The following is an 18,313-nucleotide window of genomic DNA, read 5'->3' on the forward strand; positions in this document are numbered from 1 at the left end:
TTTTGCAGCTATTGTTTGTTGCCACAAGTTTTTGGAATATGAAGAAAACAAAAATATATTTTTTTCTTTTTCAAAACTTTGCGAAAAATTATGAAATATGCAAAAATACTCACCATGCCTCTTTTTAAATTCCTTGGGGTGTCTATTTTCCAAAAAGGGGTCATTTGATGCTACCCTGGCATTTCAGGGCCTCTAAAACTGTGATAGGTAGTGAGGAAGTGAAATGAGGAAGTTATGCACCTTCAGGCTTTCAAAGTGGTCATTGGATTTCGGGCAATATATCATTTAATTGACAACTTAGTGTAAAAAACAACTTATGGAAAAAAAAATAAATCATCCATGGACTCAACATGCCTCTCCGTAGATAGCTTAGGGTGTCTACTTTCTAAAAATGGGTCATTGGGGGGTGTTTGTACTGCCCTGTTATTTTAGCACCTCAAGAAATGTGATAAGCAGTCAAAGTAAAAGCTGGGTAAAAATTAGATAAAATTTGAGTTTATTGGATAGTTTTCATAACAAAAATGGGAAAATATAGTTTTTTTTCAAACATTTCGGTCATTTTTTGTTTATAGCGAAAAAAAAAAAACAGAGGTGATCAAATACCATCAAAAGAAAGCTCTATTTGTGTGAAAAAAGGACAACTTTTTATTTATGTACAGTATTGCATGACCACACAATTGTCAGTTAAATTAGCACAGCGCTGTATAGCAAAAATGTTATAAATTGCAGTATCTATACCAGTGGTCTCTAAACTGAGGCCCGAGGGCCAGATGCGGCCTTTTGCAGGCCTATAACCAGCCCTTGGGGCAGTATTCCTCCAACAAATATGAGGCACTATTTCTCCCACTTACACCAACAGTGGGGCGTTATTCCTCCTTCTACTGACCATAGGCACTATGTAACTGACCATCAACCCTGAGGCAATGTTTATTTTCACTGATGCTAGGTCTGGGACATTTTCTAACCCCACTGGCTACAGTCTGCCCCCCCCAAAGTCTGAAGGACAGTAAACTGGCCCTTTGATTGAAAAGTTTGGAGACCACTGATCTATACCATAGTTTGTAGACGCTATAATTTTCACACAAAGCAATTAATATACACTTACTGGGATTTTTTTTTACACAGGGATTTTTTTTTAGACAGGTAGCAGAATACATTTTGGCCTAAATTTATGACTAACTTTGAGTTTACTACATATTTTTGATAGCCGAAAGTAAAAAATAAAGTTTTTTTTTTTCAACATTTTTGGTAATTTTTTGTTTACAGCGCAAAAAATTAAAAACCCAGAGGTGATCAAACTGATGAAGCCTTATTGACATAATTTTTATTGCTTTGATGTTGAATAAAAATCTGTAATTTTTATCATATTTAAATACATATAATTTTTGTTATTGGGTGCCCAGAAGGTCCAGTTGAACTTCCCAGATTTGCAAGTCTTTAATTCACAAACGTTGAAGCATCCCTTATAACCCTGAAGGTAATGCTTTCCCTGAGAGATTCAACAGGACCCTTCTTGATATGCTAGGTACCCTACATAATGACGACAAGCATACCTGTTGCCACAGGGTTGAAGCCATGGTCCATGCTTATAACAGCATCAGGCATGAGTGTACAGGATTCTCCTCCCATTTCCTGACGTTCAGGCAGAAGCCTAGAATGTCGATTCACCTCCTGTTAAGAGGCTTCACCAATGGCATTAATCTTCAAAGTCATAACCAATATGTGACTCCTTTGAAAGATACCCACAAGCCTGATTACCATTTAGTTGAAGAAAACCCCGAACCCTGAATTTCCAGAATTTGTGCCTCGATTAGCGAGTTTGTCTAGTCTACCCAGTCCTTCTACACAGCCATTGCCCTCCCTTCCCATGACTCACAGTCCTAGTTTAGTCCCTGAAAACACAGCACTACCTCAGCGAAACATATAGAAAAAAAGTCAGACATCCTCCACCCATTTTGTCCCATGATGTTTTTCCTCAACAAACAGTTGTAATGAGAAGAGGACAATGCTGTTTTACTTAAGTGATGTTTATTATACACACTGTATTGTCTTTGACAGTAAATAAAGATTTAACTAAGGAGAGTGTATAGGAATCTGCTTCCCCCTGCTGTTAGGTGCAAAAATAGCAGCAGCATGTATTATGTATTATAACTTCCTGTCTCTGGGAGTGAAATACTGTAAATAGGTGGCCCTGACATTTTAAAGCACTCACAGACACAACCCCCACAAACACCCTCTGCCAGTTCAGTGTAGTCCTCTGTCCAATGATCCACAATCCATAAATTATAAGGGGCTGACCTCCATAATCACCAGGAAGTATGGTATTACCCCGACCATCCTCTAGGAAGTATGTTACTGTCCTCCACTAGGGTGCTGTGGCACTCTGTGATCAAATGCCTTGACTAAGGTCAACATTCCAGTCCATATCTGGTTCATTTGATCTTATTGAAGGTCATTACATCAGTCATTTTATTCTCCACATCACCAAGGAGTCTGACGTGAAGCTTTCTTTTCTTCCATACCCCACTGCCAGGAGGTATGCATGAATCCTGTCCCAGATGAAGACACGATGTGCCCCCTCTGCTATACAAACCCTGATGGGTAATCTTGCTCTACTGGCATTCCAGGCTACCCCCAGCCATATCCAGATGGCTTCAGTCTAACCATATATATATAAAAACAAATGTTGCACCTTCCAACATATGCCGCTTTGTGCCTAAATGGCATACTGTCAACATTCTTCAGAGACCGCTTCTATGGAACAATCCAAAAATGTCTGACATTGAGACCTGCTATGCTTCCCAATATATGCTACCTTGCACCTGAATGGCACATCACCACCATTCTTCAGCGACCACTTCTATGGCACCATTCAATGTCTTCTCCTTACTGGCATCTTCACGATAGTGTCCACTACAAGCAAGGGGTGGCCAATAACTCACCATTCAACAGCACACACTCAATACCACACATTAACCAGCATACTGAAGCTTGAGGAGGGCCTTACCCAACCAAATGTTTAACCTAATTTATATATTTAACTATAACAGTACAGAAACTCTCTCATCATATTATATACATATATACTGTATGTTGAACCTAGTAACAGTTTGATATGTTTCTGGTAAAAGCTTTATTGAAAGCAATATTATACAAATATAGCACAGAGAAATATACCATAAGATGTGACATAGGATAAGTAAATGAGACAGGCACATAAATTTTATAATGACAATAGAGGCACACGCAATAGAGGCTCTGAGCAAAAAAAAGGATCATATTATACAGATTGATAAAACAATGCAGAGCTAAGAGTGTACAGGTGCGGTTCAGAAAGGAGAAAAATGCAACTTGGTCCCCTAAATGGACACCCCCACATCATGGTGGCCATTGTATTGGGCGGGGCTTAAAAATGGTTAGCTTATGGAAGCCTAATTATAATGAGGAAGCTGGTGAACAACAAAAAAAAAAAGAAAAATATTGTAAAGTATTATCTATTTGTTTCCGATATGTGGGTTACATTTATGCGGAGGGATAAGGGCTCCTGAAATGGAAGATGCAGGAGTCCCAGTATGGAAGGGTTTTTAATGGGGGGGGGAGGGAGAGGTAAAATTTGAGCGTGCAGGGATCATAGATAAAGAAAAAACAAGTAGTAAAACGGGATACCGGTTGGTAATCCAGCCAAGGTTGTCAGACAGAGAAATTGGTCATGTTTGTGTTCTAGTATGGCTGTTAGCTTTCCGTAATTAAAAAGCTCTGAGCTCTGGACTTGATCTCTTCAATTGAAGACCTGGTGTCCTCCACGCACACGCTATGGTCTGTTTCATGGCCATAAAAACAAACCCGATCAAGGTGCGGAAATGCCAGGGATCCCCTACTATCCCTTGAAATAAGAGGGCCTCTCCTGGATTTTTCCGCAGATTGAGTTGTGTAAATGAGTGAATCAGTCTCCGGGCCACCAGACAAGACCACCAGATATGGTACATCAAGCCCTCCATCGTACAGCAACATAGCCGGGGATTTTGCTATGTGTGCGGGGGTGAAATACCAGTGGGAAAGGACCTTATAAGAATTTTCCAAGGCTTGTATGTTACGGGAGCATTTGGCGACTGATTGCCAAATTGGCTCCCAATCCTCCAGTGTCAAGTTGTCATGAAAGTCTTTTTTCCCATTGAACGCAGTACGCAGGTAAAGATTCAGAAATATGGTTTTGGAGATCTTTATAAATGGCGAATTATTTATGTTTCTATCAGTACATGACCCACAAAATTAAGCATTCCACTCCTAATCCTCTATAGCCCTTCATTGTATATACAGATTGGGATTAGGCAGGCCTACTCAGTATGGCCTTCTCTACAGCAATTTCTGCATGTTAGGGGTAGTTCAGAGCTCCTAACCAGCAGCAAAGCCTCTACTTTGTATGAAGAGACCCTACTGTCAATTTGTTGCTCAACTCGCATAGACAGATGTGGGATCTTCTTATGTACTGTAAATGTCGGGTCAAAACACATGTAAACCTGAACCAATGACAAAACCACAGCAAGAATAACTAATACCACATTGGGATGTATCAAATAATTAAAATGTCCAAATATTACCTGCCACCAATACCCTCTAGCATTGTTCTGTGTAGTCCTTTGAAAAATGAGCGACAATCCATAAATTATAAGGGACTGTCCTCCCTAATCACCTGGAAGTATGGTATTATCCTGACCATCCTCCAGGAAGTATGTTGCTGTCCTCCACTAGGGGACAGTGGCACCTTGCAATCAAAATGCCTTGACCAAGGTCAACACTCCAGTCCACAGCTGGTTCCTTTGATCTTTTTGCAGGCTAGAATGTAAGTCATTTTAATCTCCACATCACCAGGAGGTCTGATGTGAGGCTTTCTTCTTATTATTATTACAGGTACTTATATAGCGCCGTCAATTTACGCAGCGCTTTACATACATATTGTACATTCACATCAGTGCCTAACTTATCTCCCATAACCCGCCACCAGGGGTATGCGTGAATCCTCTTCCAGATGAATACCTTATATGCACCCTTCTGCTGTACACACCCTGCTGGGTAAACTTGCTCTGCTGGCATTCCAGGCTACCGCCAGCAATATCCAAGTAGCTTCAGTCTAATCATTTCTCCACAGTCCAAAAATGTATCTATATATAGATTACAAAAAAAATTGTGCCTTCCAGAGAGGATGGTTTTAAAAACCCCAGGAGGAGGAAGTGGAAGTGGAGAAAGAAAGACATTCTTAGTCGCATGTTCTGTCCATACTGCTAAATCCAGGCCAAAAGGGAATATTATACAACTATTCCTATGTTTCTAATAGTTTAACTGCAGCTCCCCATAGCTTCTTGGGTGTGTGCCTGAATCCTTGTGATAAGACAGTATATCTTTGTCCTATTGTTATCTCACACGCACAGTGCCATAAGAGTAGCTAGGCTTGTGCTACTGTATGCGTGTTGTGGTAACCTTTCAGTATATTAGGTGTATTTGTTTATTGCAATAGAAAGTATATGCAACTCCTGTTAATATAGTTAATCCTGTTCCTTCTGGTCTGGAATTCTATTTCTAGTTTTAGCTTGGAGCTCGATAACCAGCATAGGCAAGAACCAGGTTAGGCATGGCTGCTTGTCCTAGTTAGAAGTCCAATTGCATGACAGATTATAATCTACTAAGGGCTAAGAGGCAGAGTAGATAGGTGACTGAGTTCCTGTGCCACACCACAGTTTCTACCAGTGAGAAGCTGCATTCCAGGCTGGTTGGACAATGGTTGGAAGATCTTCCCATCACCGCACATCTTGTCTTCAGGTCTTGAACACAAAGACAAACGCTGCATCGAGATCATCCTCAGAGGTCCCTGCAACTGAACTTTGCTACAACATTCATGTGGATGTACTGTGTCTTTATTATTAAGTATATTTACCCAGGTATACGTACAATCTTCCACCAGAACTTTTGTTGGTTCCTTTGCTTGATAATACCGGTTTATACATTGGATGTATTACTATTATTCATCTTTTCCTATATAAAACTTGTATTAATTCCATACTGGTATACTGCTATATATTTATGGTTAATGTTATATGTTGGTTGCAGCAGTTTCTCTACTGCCAATTACTTTGATCAGATTACTAGTTAATTTCCCAGGAAGGGAATGCCATCTCTTCACAAAGGCCTTGTCTTGAGTGGAAGTACTGACAACGTTATCAAACCCACTCTTCCACTAAGCGAAGGTTCTGGTTCTCTTATTTACCTACAGGTTTAGAGCAAAATCCTGTTAAAGCAGAAATCCAGTTAAAATGTTTATTTTCCCATACAGTGGGGCTCTGGAGGGGACCGCTCTTGCACACAGAGGATCGGTGGATTAGGTAAGTATATCTTCGCTTACCAAACCCTAGACAAAAATGAGCTTTTAACCCATATGTCACAGCCCCACTGCATAGGAAAATAACATTTTTGCCCAGAAGGGCCATTTCTCATAACCCCCCCCAAAAGAGTGCTACACCAGATAAAAATGGAAGTCATTAAACTACTGTAGTACACATACTGTATAACAAATAATTGATCTGGTACAGTTAAAACTTGGATTTAAAGTCCAGCTTCCGTTTGGTCATTCTAACAAACTCTGGTTCACCTAGCAGCTCTAAAAACAAAAAAGGAGTTCCAACTGCTATACTCACCCAATCTCCAGCTCTTTTCCCAGAAGGCTCTTCAGAAGTCTCCTGGCTGCTACTTCTCTTACTTGATGTTATTACACCCAATTCCTGAAAACTTAGGTCATCATCAAGGCTCTACCCGCTGGCCTGGACTCATAAAAGCAATGCTGCAGAGAGCGATGCCACGTCATTATCTGCAGCATTTGGGATTAGCCCTTCTCCAGAGGAAGAAATGGGCAAAGAGCACCTGTAACAGCATTGGACCGGGACAAAGAAATCCGTAATAAAGATAAGAATACACATTCCATGGGTGTCAGTGTGCAATGGGGAGAATACATAGATTATCAATTCTTTTTCACAAAAGTCAATATACACATACGTTTTCTTGCTCACCTCTCCCTTTTCATTTCGAATCAATGTGTTAAACTCTTTGCCTTCAAGGCACAAGAAGTCTTCCCCAGGTTGAAGGATACCACACTTTGTAGCAATGGCTCGAGCTGTATTTATGTTGTCACCGGTTACCATGCGTACTGTGATCCCTGCACGCTGACATTTCTGGATAGCCTCAGGAACCTAACAAGAAAATTAAACAGAAGACCAAATTTGGGAGCGGGAATACGTGAAAGAATGGGAAATGAGAAATAAAATGTTTCTTAAGTAATCAGTAAAACAGCAATAAGTAAAACAGCAAGTCAATTATAGTGAACATATATTGGAAGAAAGAGGATTAAATAGATTCTAAGGAATAAGAGTTTACCTCTGGCCGAACAGGGTCTTCAATGCCCACCACAGCGATACAAGTGAGGTTAGACAAAATATCAGATTCATTATCCCAATCTGGTTCTGTCCCTGCTGGAAATTCACAATATGCCAAGCAAATTGTTCGAAGTCCATCACATGCCATAGGTTCTATCACTTTCTTTACCATTTCATCCCGATCCCTAGATTTAAAAGGGCACACCTCCCCTCCTTGATCCAAAATCTTTGTACATCTGCGGCACAAAAAAAATTGTACTGGTTAATATTGTTTAGGATTTAATTCAGAACTTTGCAGTGCAAAGTTTACACACAAACTTTAAAATCGACTATGTCATGCATTAATGGCCATTGTGATAAGGCAGTAAATGTATTTAAAATTAATAAAAAACCCATTAGAGTACTGCAGATTTTTATCCATCAGCTAGAGCGAGTTCCTAGCCACTGTCTGCAAATCCACTTCTGTTTCTGTACTATGGCTGTGTGTGAGACAAAATCAAGGAAAGACTGACTGAGAAGCCAGTCAGCACCTGTACCCCAGAGAGAGAAGCAGCAAAAAGAGAAGCGACAACAGCAATTGGGAGCATGTGATAGCTAATCAAATCTTTGAATGAAAATAACTGGAAATCTTTTGTTAGACAGACCAAGCCTATACTTCCTACAGTGCAAACATATACAATTAATGAGCATGCGCCAACTCGCTATCTGCGTTGCTCCTTAGCATTCACTCCCAGCTCTCTTTTCAAGGACACCACTTCCTGCCTCCCGTCTGCAGTACTTAAGGTTACCGAATCACACATAGTTATACACCATCTTTGCTCATTCAGCACTTCTTTCTCCGATGTGTTTCATTCCACCCTTACCCACCTTTCTAATTTGCTACATTGCTCCCTTCTGGTCCCCCCCCCCTTTCCCATGCACACTAAGTGTACAAAACCTGGAGTGATTATACAACAGGCAGTACTGGCATACACCCAACTATCACATATTCCAATGGGGTGCACCAGGTTTTCAACAAAATCTCAGGGTCCTGTGACTCCAGGCCATTTGATCCAGCGGTTTCAGCTCTATGACCACTGTTCAAGTGAGTGACTTTCTGCTCAACAATAGCTTCTTGGTTCTGGAAGACATGCTTTGGCACAAGGATGCAGAACATAATATACAGTTGTGTTCAAAATAATAGCAGTGTGTTGAAAAAAAGTGAATAAAGCTCAAATCCTTCTAATAGCTTTTATTGCCATACACACAAATGCATTGGGAACACTACACAATCTATTTCAAATCAAAACAAGAAGGAAAATATATCAAATTTGTGTTGTTCCTCTAAATAAATTGAAGAAAAGTGAATATTAGACTGTTCAAAAAAATAGCAGTGTTTGTATTCTTCTTTACAAACTCAAACATTCACTATATAAACTGAAAAATGTTTGAAGATTTTGCTTTCCTTTGAATCACTTAATTAATATTTAGTTGTATAAGCACTGTTTCTGAGAACTGCTGTACATCTGTGTTGCATGGAGTCAACCAACTTCTGGCACCTGTGAACAGGTATTCCAGCACAGGATGATTGGACTACATTCCACAGTTCTTCTCTATTTCTTGGTTTTGCCTCAGAAATTGCATTTTTGATGTCACCCCACAAGTTTTCTATTAGATTAAGATCCGGGGATTCGGCTGGCCACTCCATAACGCCAATCTTGTTGGTCTGGAACCAAGATGTTGCACGTTTACTGGTGTGTTTGGGGTCGTTGTATTGTTGGAACACCCATTTCAAGGGCACTTCCTCTTCAGCATAAGGCAGCATGACCTCTTCAAGTATTCTGACGTATTCAAACTGATCGATGATCCCTGGTATGCGATAAATAGGCCCAACACCGTAGTATGAGAAACATCCCCATATCATGATGCTTGCGCAACCATGCTTCACTGTCTTCCCAGTGTACTGTGGATTGAATTCAGTGTTTGGGGGTCGTCTGACAAACTGTCTCCAGCCACTAGACCCAAAAAGAACAATCTTACTTTCATCAGTCCACAAAATGTTGCGCCATTTCTCTTCAGGCCAGTCAATGTGCTCTTTGGCAAATTGTAACCTCTTCAGCATGTCTTTTTCAACAGTGGGACTTTTCGAAGGCTTCTTGCAGATAGCTTGGCTTCACATAGGCGTCTTCTAATTGTAACAGTATTCACAGGTAACTTTAGACCTTCTTTTATCTTCCTGGAGCTGATTGTTGGCGGAGTCCTTGCCATTTTGGCTATTCTTCTATCCATTCGAATGGTAGTTTTTCGCTTTCTTCCACGTCTTTCAGGTTTTGGTTGCCATTTAAAAGCATTTGCGATCATTTTAGCTGAGCAGCCTATCATTTTCTGCACTTCTTTATATGTTTTCCCCTCTCCAATCAACTTTTTAATCAAGGTACGCTGTTCTTCTGAACAATGTCTGGAACGACCCATTTTCCTCAGAATTTCAGCGAGAAATGCACTGTAACCAGCATGTACAACATTTGCTGCCTTCCTTCCTTAAATAAGGGCAATAATTGCCACCTGTTTTTCAAAGAATGAATTACCTCACTAATAGAACGCCACACTGCTATTATTTTGTACATGCCCCTTTCAATTAGTGATTCAATTACACAGAATCAGCAGCATGCATGTCATGACTGTTGGGTCTGTTGGGTTTCTATTACTCTACTACACCTGCTAGTAAATTATTTGCCATGCAGAAATATCATTTCTACCAAAAACAGTGATCAGGTTAGTGATGTCTGACTGCTATTATTTTGAACACAACTGTATGTAAGTAACAAACATATCCCTCCACTGGCACAAATGTCCCCTCACTGAATACAAACGTCACCCCACTGAACACCAATGCCCCCTTCCTCCCACTACACATCAATGTCCCCCTTTTCCCCAATAAGAACAAATGCATGCCATACACCCCCCCCCCTTCCTTCCTTCCCTGAGCACCAATGCATTCTTTCTCTCTTCCTCCATTGCTGGGTTTTCCCCACTGACACCAGAGCATTTTCCTTCTCGCTGACAACCAATGCTAGATATTTTTTCCTCCATCTACATTAGAAAAAAATTTCTCCCATTGATGCCACATATTTTAAATACCACTGAACAGCACTACATGCTTTTTTTTCTGTCAGGACATTTTAGACTCCCCCTTATGCAAGACAATTTTCTACCCCTTCACAAATGTCAATAATAGCGCAAGGGGTTTTAAATGTGCTTCCAAAAGTACTGTTGACTCCAAATAATACATAAATATTGAAAGTATATTCAAACAATCACAAATGCTGATAACTTAATTGGGGCTATAAAGGTGCTTATACAATTACTGTAGATTACAAACAATAATACAAATATATTTGCTTATTTATACACATTACTTAGATGGAGGTTTGGTTGTGCATACTCAGTGCCATTGCACCGTAGAGCAGTCACATGCTGAGCAGACAAGTGTGGGCGCTATGATGTAGATGGGGGATTTACAGTGCCTTGAAATTTATTTATACCCCTTGAAATGTTCAACATTTTGTCATGTTACAACCAAAAACGTAAATGTATTTTATTGGGATTGTATGTGATAGACCAACACAAATTGACACATAATTGCGAAGTGGAAGGAAAATTATAAATTGTTTTAAGATTTTTTTACAAATAAATATCTGAAAAGTGTGGCATGCAGTTGTATTTAGCCCCCTTTACTTTGACACCTCTAAGTAAAATTGCCTTCATAAGCTACCTAATTAGTAAATAGAATCCACCTCTGTGTAATTTAATCTCAGTTTAAATACAGCTGTTGTGTGAGGCCCTCAGAGATTTGTTAGAGAACATTAGAAAAAGTATGCATACTTTTTCAAGGCACTGTATATGCACTGCTCAGCATAAATTAGTACACCCAAACAGATTTGTCAGAAAACCTTTACTTTCTTTTGAGAATCAAAATTTTCTATGGGACACTATATTACAAAATACTCCCACAAATATGGGCCATTGATTGCAAACAAGATTTGTTAATTTGCACACACGCAAAAAGTTTTTTTCCTAACAATTTCATTCAAGACTATGTTGCAAAAATGTATACACCCCAATGAAAGTCTTAGGAGCAAAGCTAAATTTTAGCCAACAAAATCCTAAGTAACAAGAATTCAACTACAGGTGAGTCTAATTATTCATTAAACAGGTGTCCAGCAGACAAGTGATTATAAAAGGGCAAAACTTAAAGAAAATCCGTTCCCCATTTCATTCTGTCAGCAATGGCACCACATGTAAGAGAAATGTCGCAAGGCCTGACAAAGAACATAATTTCTTTACACAAGAAAGGTGAATGCTACAAGAAGTTCAGCAAAGCTTTACTTATCAGACAGAATACTGTAGCAAAAGTGATACAAATATGTAACAAAGATGGAACTGCAGCCATCTCACAGAGCCATCCATGCTGTTCATGGAAGTTAACACCCTGACAGGAGCGTCTTCTGATGAGAAGGATTGAAGAAAATCGCTGTGCAAGTTCACTGCAGTTAGCTAAAGAAGTAGAAAGCCAAACTGGGGTGATTGTTTCCTGTGACACAATACATTGAACACTGCAGAGGAATGGCATTGCATAGGTGTCATCCACGAATGAAGCCTCTCCTAAAGCCCATGCACAAAAAAGTCTGCCTAGAATATACCAGGACCCATGCTGAAAAAGAAGACGACTACTGGGACTCTGTACTCTGGAGACCATGATAAACGTTTTTGGAACGGATGGTTTCAAAACTGTATGGCGTCACAAATTGAGGAGTACAAAGAAAAGTGCATGGTGCCTACAGTGAAACATGGTGGTGACAGTATCCTTCTATGGGGCTGCATGAGTGCTGTTGGTGTTGTGGAGCTGTACTTCATTGATTGTATCATGAATTCACAGATGTACTGCTGTACATTGAAAGAGAAGATGCTACCATCACTCCGTGCCCTTGGTCGCCATGCACTTTTCCAACAGGACAATGATCCAAAACACATATCTAAGGCCACTATTGCAGTTATGAAGAACAACAGGTTGAAAGTGATTCAGTAGACAAGTATGTCTCCTATCTGAACCCAATCGAACACCTATGGGGAATTCTGAAGAGACAAGTTGAGCATCACTCTCCATCCAGCATCCAGGCTCTAAAAGAGGTCGTTCTTGAATAATGGAAAAAGATACGTTGCAGTATGTCGCCAACTTGTTCATTCAATGCCTAGAAAACTTGGTGCTGTCCTTACAGATCATGGAGGTCATACAAAATACTAGATGTAGTAGTTTTTGTTGTGGGGTGTATTCACTTTTGCACCAACTAATTTGAGTAAAGATTTTGTATTATATTAATAACCTTACTTTCATGTAATGAGCTAAACAAATATTCTATAAAAATCAGGTTTGTCAAAAGTTTGAAAAATGTTTTTGTGTTCTTGATTAATATTGATTTAATATTGATTAAAATCTTACTTTTCAAAAGGGGTGTACTCATAAAAATGATGTACTCATGCTGAGCACTGTATATAGGAGAAAGGACTGAGCCCCTGTCCAGTACAAGGCAGATAGTTCCTATTCTCTTCTGATGTGGACGCCATGGATATTTTCCAGAATTAGCATGCAGGTGAGTAAATTAAAGCTGATCTCCATGTTTTGGTGAGGTATAACCACTAGGAGACCGCCCGCAGTACATATACTGCTACAAGGCGGCCCCTGTGATATATATATATATATATATATATATATACATACACATACATATATATATATATATATATATATATATACATACATATGTAATACATTTGTAAATTGGGAAAACATCTGATCACACCTATATTGGTTTGATTAGATAATGTAAGGGCAGAGGAGATATCTAGAGACCCCATATTTCTCAAAAAAGAATATATGACAATGCCCATTGAATTTATAGGGAATATTTGCATTCCCTGTGATAGCAGGAAAAGCGATTAAAAAAAAATAAAAATAAAAACAATGAAAGGGACAGTGTAAAAATAATTTTAAAAAAATCCAAAAAAAAAAAAGTACCCTTGCCCCCCAGCGCACCTGCGTTCGTGAGCGTTGACCCTGTGCCAGTATGGAAACAGCTGTTGCACCATGCATGTGAGGTATTGCCACGAATGTCAGTTCAAGGTCAGTAATTCTAGCACTAGAACTCCTCTGTAAATTTAAAGTGCTAGCTTGAAAAGGCTTTTAAATCATTGCCTATGGATATTAAAAACGTATGCAATTTGTCGCCACCTTGATGGATGGATGGAGCTGGATGACTAACCCATAGCTGCCAGCATACTGCTGCACCCCCAGATGTGTGATGTGTATAACCCATGCGCATTAATACTTTTGTTCTGGTGAGTGTACACCCGTCCCAAGGTTGGATTACCTTTCACGAGTTCATGCACTACTGTTCGTCACGGATAAAACACACGTGCCATTCATAGGCACTTGCCTCTGAGTTGGTACTCTCACACAAAAGACATTCCATTACTCAGGAATGATATGAACTTTTTTTAGCACCATTTACCAGTTTACATCATTATTGCACTTTTTTGATTTTACATGCGTTTATGATTGATAACATGCATTTATAGCACTGCACTATTACTTTAACATATTTCTATTTTTGGACTGTTGCCAATACCCTGAGTGCTAGCTGCTACCTTCATATCTATACCTAGATTTATCTTGTGTAATACCATTTTAGTAGTCTATATAATTTTACCAGCGCTCGCTTTATCATTATTTTTAAACAATGTAACTCAAACTCTGTCTCCCACAGTGGCTTAGTGGTTAGAACTCAAAACTTACAGCACTTGGGTCATGGGTTCTAATCCCAGTCATGGCTGCACCTGTCTGGAGTTTGCATGCTTTCTCTGCACGGGTGTGTTTCTGCCAACACTCCAAAGACATGCTGTTAGGTTAATTGGGCCTAGTATATATCTGAGTTTCTGGTCTTAGATTGTAAGGTCCTTGACATTTGTGAATGCCCAAAATATGGAGATCAATTTCCAGGGTTCTGTCAGTGCCAGGAATATTGATCAATCAAATAAGATTTTGGCTACTGACTAGAAAGTGGAAAGGGAGTGAATCTTACCTGCGTCCTCTTCTTCTGACAAGTTTGAAACTTTCAATTTTCCTTCTCTTTATATTTCATTACAACTTTGTTTATCTTCTCTAAGGCTACGTTCACACTAGCTTTGTCAGCAGGCGTCAGACAGGCATTTGGGAAGCATTTTTTACGCTTCTCAAACGCCTATGAAAATTCTGCACATGGCAGCACACAGTGCTGTTCACACTGAAGCGTTAGCGTTGTGTCACGCCAAAACTGGCACCTCATGTCGAGTCAGGAGGAGTTGAAGTCTCCCATTCAAGTCTATGGTGACGCTTCTCAAATGCCTGGCAGACGTTTGCGGTGCGGTTGCGAGGCGTTTTCGGAACGTTAATACCATTTAACTTAATTACAGGCATTTGTGGTGCAGTTTTAATGCTTGGCAAATGCTTATCACATGCCTCAAAACCGCGCATAGGGCATTTGGGCAGCATTTGAGGAGCGTTAAAACCGCTTAGACAGGCGTTTGGGAAGCATTTTTAATGCTCCTCAAACGCCTGTCTAACGCTATAGGGCCGTTTGGCAAGAGTTTGAAATAAAGTCAAGTGTAAACGAACCCTTAAACCTCTCTCCTTATACAACCTGACCCCCCCCCCCATCATCACCTGCTTCATCTGCAAATCTATGTATCCCCGCCCCACTCTTTTTATTTAACTATTTATTTACTGATCAAGCTAATGTGTCTCATTTCCTATCACCTACAGCTCAGATCTTGCATTATTATATGATTCCTGATTCTATCTCACCACTAGTCTGACTGAATTCACAATTCTTGGTCAGTCCTGTTCCCTTACCTATAATAACCTTTAGGGCCAGTTCACACTACATGTGTTTCAGTTGCTTTTTTTGCATCCAAAACGCACAGAAAGAAGGTTATATGGTTGTTAATGTCATAGTTCACATCGGCGCTTGCAGTTCCAGTGTGTTGCAGGTGCTGCAAAAAAGTCGAACAGGCTGCATTGTTTAGAACTGTACTGGAATGCGGTAAAACGCCCTGGAACGCACTAAAACGCACATGTCCCTAATTAAATTGAAGAAAAAGAGAGGGGGAAAAAAAATAACTGCAATGCATAAAAAAATGCACTGGAACATGTAAAAAACGCATCCAAAATGCACTGGAACACGTCAAAAACGCATCCAAAGTGCTCTGGAACATGCTAAACATGCATCAAAAAAGTGCCTGCAAAAACGCATCTGGAACACATCTAGACTGTGTTTATATAGTGTGAATTGGCCCTTAGGACTTGTTCACATCATTTGTGGTGCAGAAACGCATGCAAGAGCACGTTTTTCCAGCACAGCAAAGAAATGCAATGCCCTCTGCAGATGTGTGCAGGTACCATGCAAAAAACTTAATTGCACCTCCACACGTTTGGTAAACACAGACGCATTCACAGCCACCAAAGCGCATGGCACCACACTACTGTGCGGTTAGGTCCAGCACACTTTTAAAATAATATGCCTGCAGTATTTTTGCAAGTTCCCACATGTTAGGCAGCTCATTGAAATTAATGAGCTGAGGGAAAAAAAAAAAGTAAAAAATGCCACATTTGCACAGGTCCTCTGGCCTGTACAGCATGAAGGAGTGGGTTGTTCATGTGGCTGGAGCCATCTGTTACACTATGGGGACACAGCAGCTGTATGAATACAGGTTTTAATCTGACAGGTGTGAAGGCATGGGGAAGTGGCCCTGAATGCTCACTGTCTGTGTTCAGGGCTGCACACCTGCACCCATATGCTTGTCAAATTATGACCTGCAGCATTTCCATAGTGTAACATAGGTTGCCTGCAAACGGCAACAGCCACAAAAACAAACCAGTGATTCACACTCTACAGGCCACAGCACCCATGTGAATGAGCCCCAAAACCTCAATTACACACACAGCTTTATTTATGAACTCAGTACATTTTTATCATTTAGATTTCACAGGAATATGGTTGGGATGGTGTACATTAATAAAGTTTTTAGAGTATTTTTACCATAAATATAATTTGGATATTTTCTCTGGCGGTGGGCCGGCTGTCAGGTATGCTGTACGGGGCCCCGTGATATCTAACAGTGGCCCTGGGTGTATGCTTGTGTCTGTGCCACCTGTATAGTTAGGAAGAACAATAACTTCTTCTATGGAATATCTTGAACCTCTGCTATGTACCTCAATGTATCTAGGAATTGGACATGGTTTTAACTGAAAATACAACAATTATTAGTAATGTTTCCCCTGCAAATGAGGATCAGCTCCTCTGTCGAGAACAAAAAATAGACTTGCAAATTACCACTAAACTCTCCTAACTACACTCCCATCCACTAACACTCCCCACTACCACTTCCGGGTGCACGCAAACGTCCTTCTGCAAACGTCATGACGTATTTCCGGTATTACAGCTGCTCTAGTGCCTCCTCCAACAGCCATATTGGCGTTTACTTGTGCACCATAGCAATTTTCCATGCGGCTCCATTGTGTATATGACATTCGCAAATATATGTTTGCAGCCCTACTGTGTATATGACATTGGTGAATGTATGTTTGCAGCTGTACTCTGTATATGACATTGGTGAATGTATGTTTGCAGCTGTACTCTGTATATGACATTGGTGAATGTATGTTTGCAGCTCTACTCTGTATATGACATTGGTGAATGTATGTTTGCAGCTCTACTGTGTATATGCCATTGGTGAATGTATGTTTGCAGCTCTACTGTGTATATGCCATTGGTGAATGTATGTTTGCAGCTCTACTGTGTATATGCCATTGGTGAATGTATGTTTGCAGCTCTATTGTGTATATGACATTGGTGAATATATGTTTGCCGGTAAAGGCCCAAAGTCAACATAAATTGGGGGCCTAATTTATAACTAAAAGGATTGTAGAAAAAGAATAGCTAGCTGCACATTGAACACAACCTATTCAGTGGTACATAACATGGTCTTGTGGTGCAATAGGGGGCTTTTGGTTTATTAGTTTGGACATACTTGCATATGTGCACTCTAACAAGCTAGATTTGGGCATATTATATAGCTCACAAAATATAAGTGTTAGGGGTGCTAGTATATTGAACTTGAACATGAAATAACCCCCCCAAAAAATAAACATAGTCAAAATTTTATTGATCAAATACATATTCCACATTTGTTTGGACAGCAGCAACAAGTAGGTAGTCAATTTCTTGGTGGGAAAAAAAAAAAGCAGGATTGATGTTGCTAAAATAGAACGGTCCTGCACATAAGAGCTTACAATCTAAAAGATTATACTTATAATGAACTGTGCTTTCACAGGTTACAGCAAGAAACAAGCAGTTAATATGAATCACGTAGTAGGCTTACCCACAAAACAGGCTGCAGATCAAAATATCAATAAAAAAATACATACGTGCCAAAATAAAACACCTCCCACCTCCCCAAATTCCCCACACATACATTTCTCATCAGGTTTGTCTGAAAACTGCATTTCAGGCTAAAAGAGCAAACTATAGCTAAGTGCAGATTTGAAAGAGCAGAGCAATTGACATGTGTTAGGATTACAATGCAAAGATAATAAACACAATCATTGTACAATAACACACATTCATTTGCTCAGAGAAAGTGTTTGCACCTGATTAATTCCTTTCCTCCTGCGTTTACCCTTGGTATACAGGCCCCACAAATCAAAGTCAGAAAGAAAGCCACAGTGAAGTGTACCTGTGCAGCATACAACAGAACATTGAACAGGGATGTGAAAGGGAACCCCATGGCAATATTTATTGGCAGTATGGCACATTTCACTCCAG

The 18,313-nt window shown here is 39.9% G+C and overlaps 1 protein-coding gene across 1 annotated transcript in view; it reads right to left on the minus strand.

Moving 5' to 3' along the window:
• The window catches only part of LOC149452213 (plasma membrane calcium-transporting ATPase 4-like), a gene marked incomplete at its 5' end in the record, with an annotated part of 272,400 nt that overhangs the window by 148,631 nt on the left and 105,456 nt on the right, over positions 1–18,313 (minus strand). The window contains 2 exons of the mRNA XM_089689635.1: positions 7,056–7,235; positions 7,420–7,654. Of these exons, the coding sequence (XP_089545761.1) occupies positions 7,056–7,235; positions 7,420–7,654 (415 nt within the window). The remainder of the gene's footprint in view (positions 1–7,055; positions 7,236–7,419; positions 7,655–18,313) is intronic.

This window comes from Staurois parvus, unplaced genomic scaffold (assembly GCF_062004578.1).
Source record: "Staurois parvus isolate SC_StPar_1 unplaced genomic scaffold, SC_StPar_1.0 ptg000488l, whole genome shotgun sequence".
Taxonomy (NCBI): domain Eukaryota; kingdom Metazoa; phylum Chordata; class Amphibia; order Anura; family Ranidae; genus Staurois; species Staurois parvus.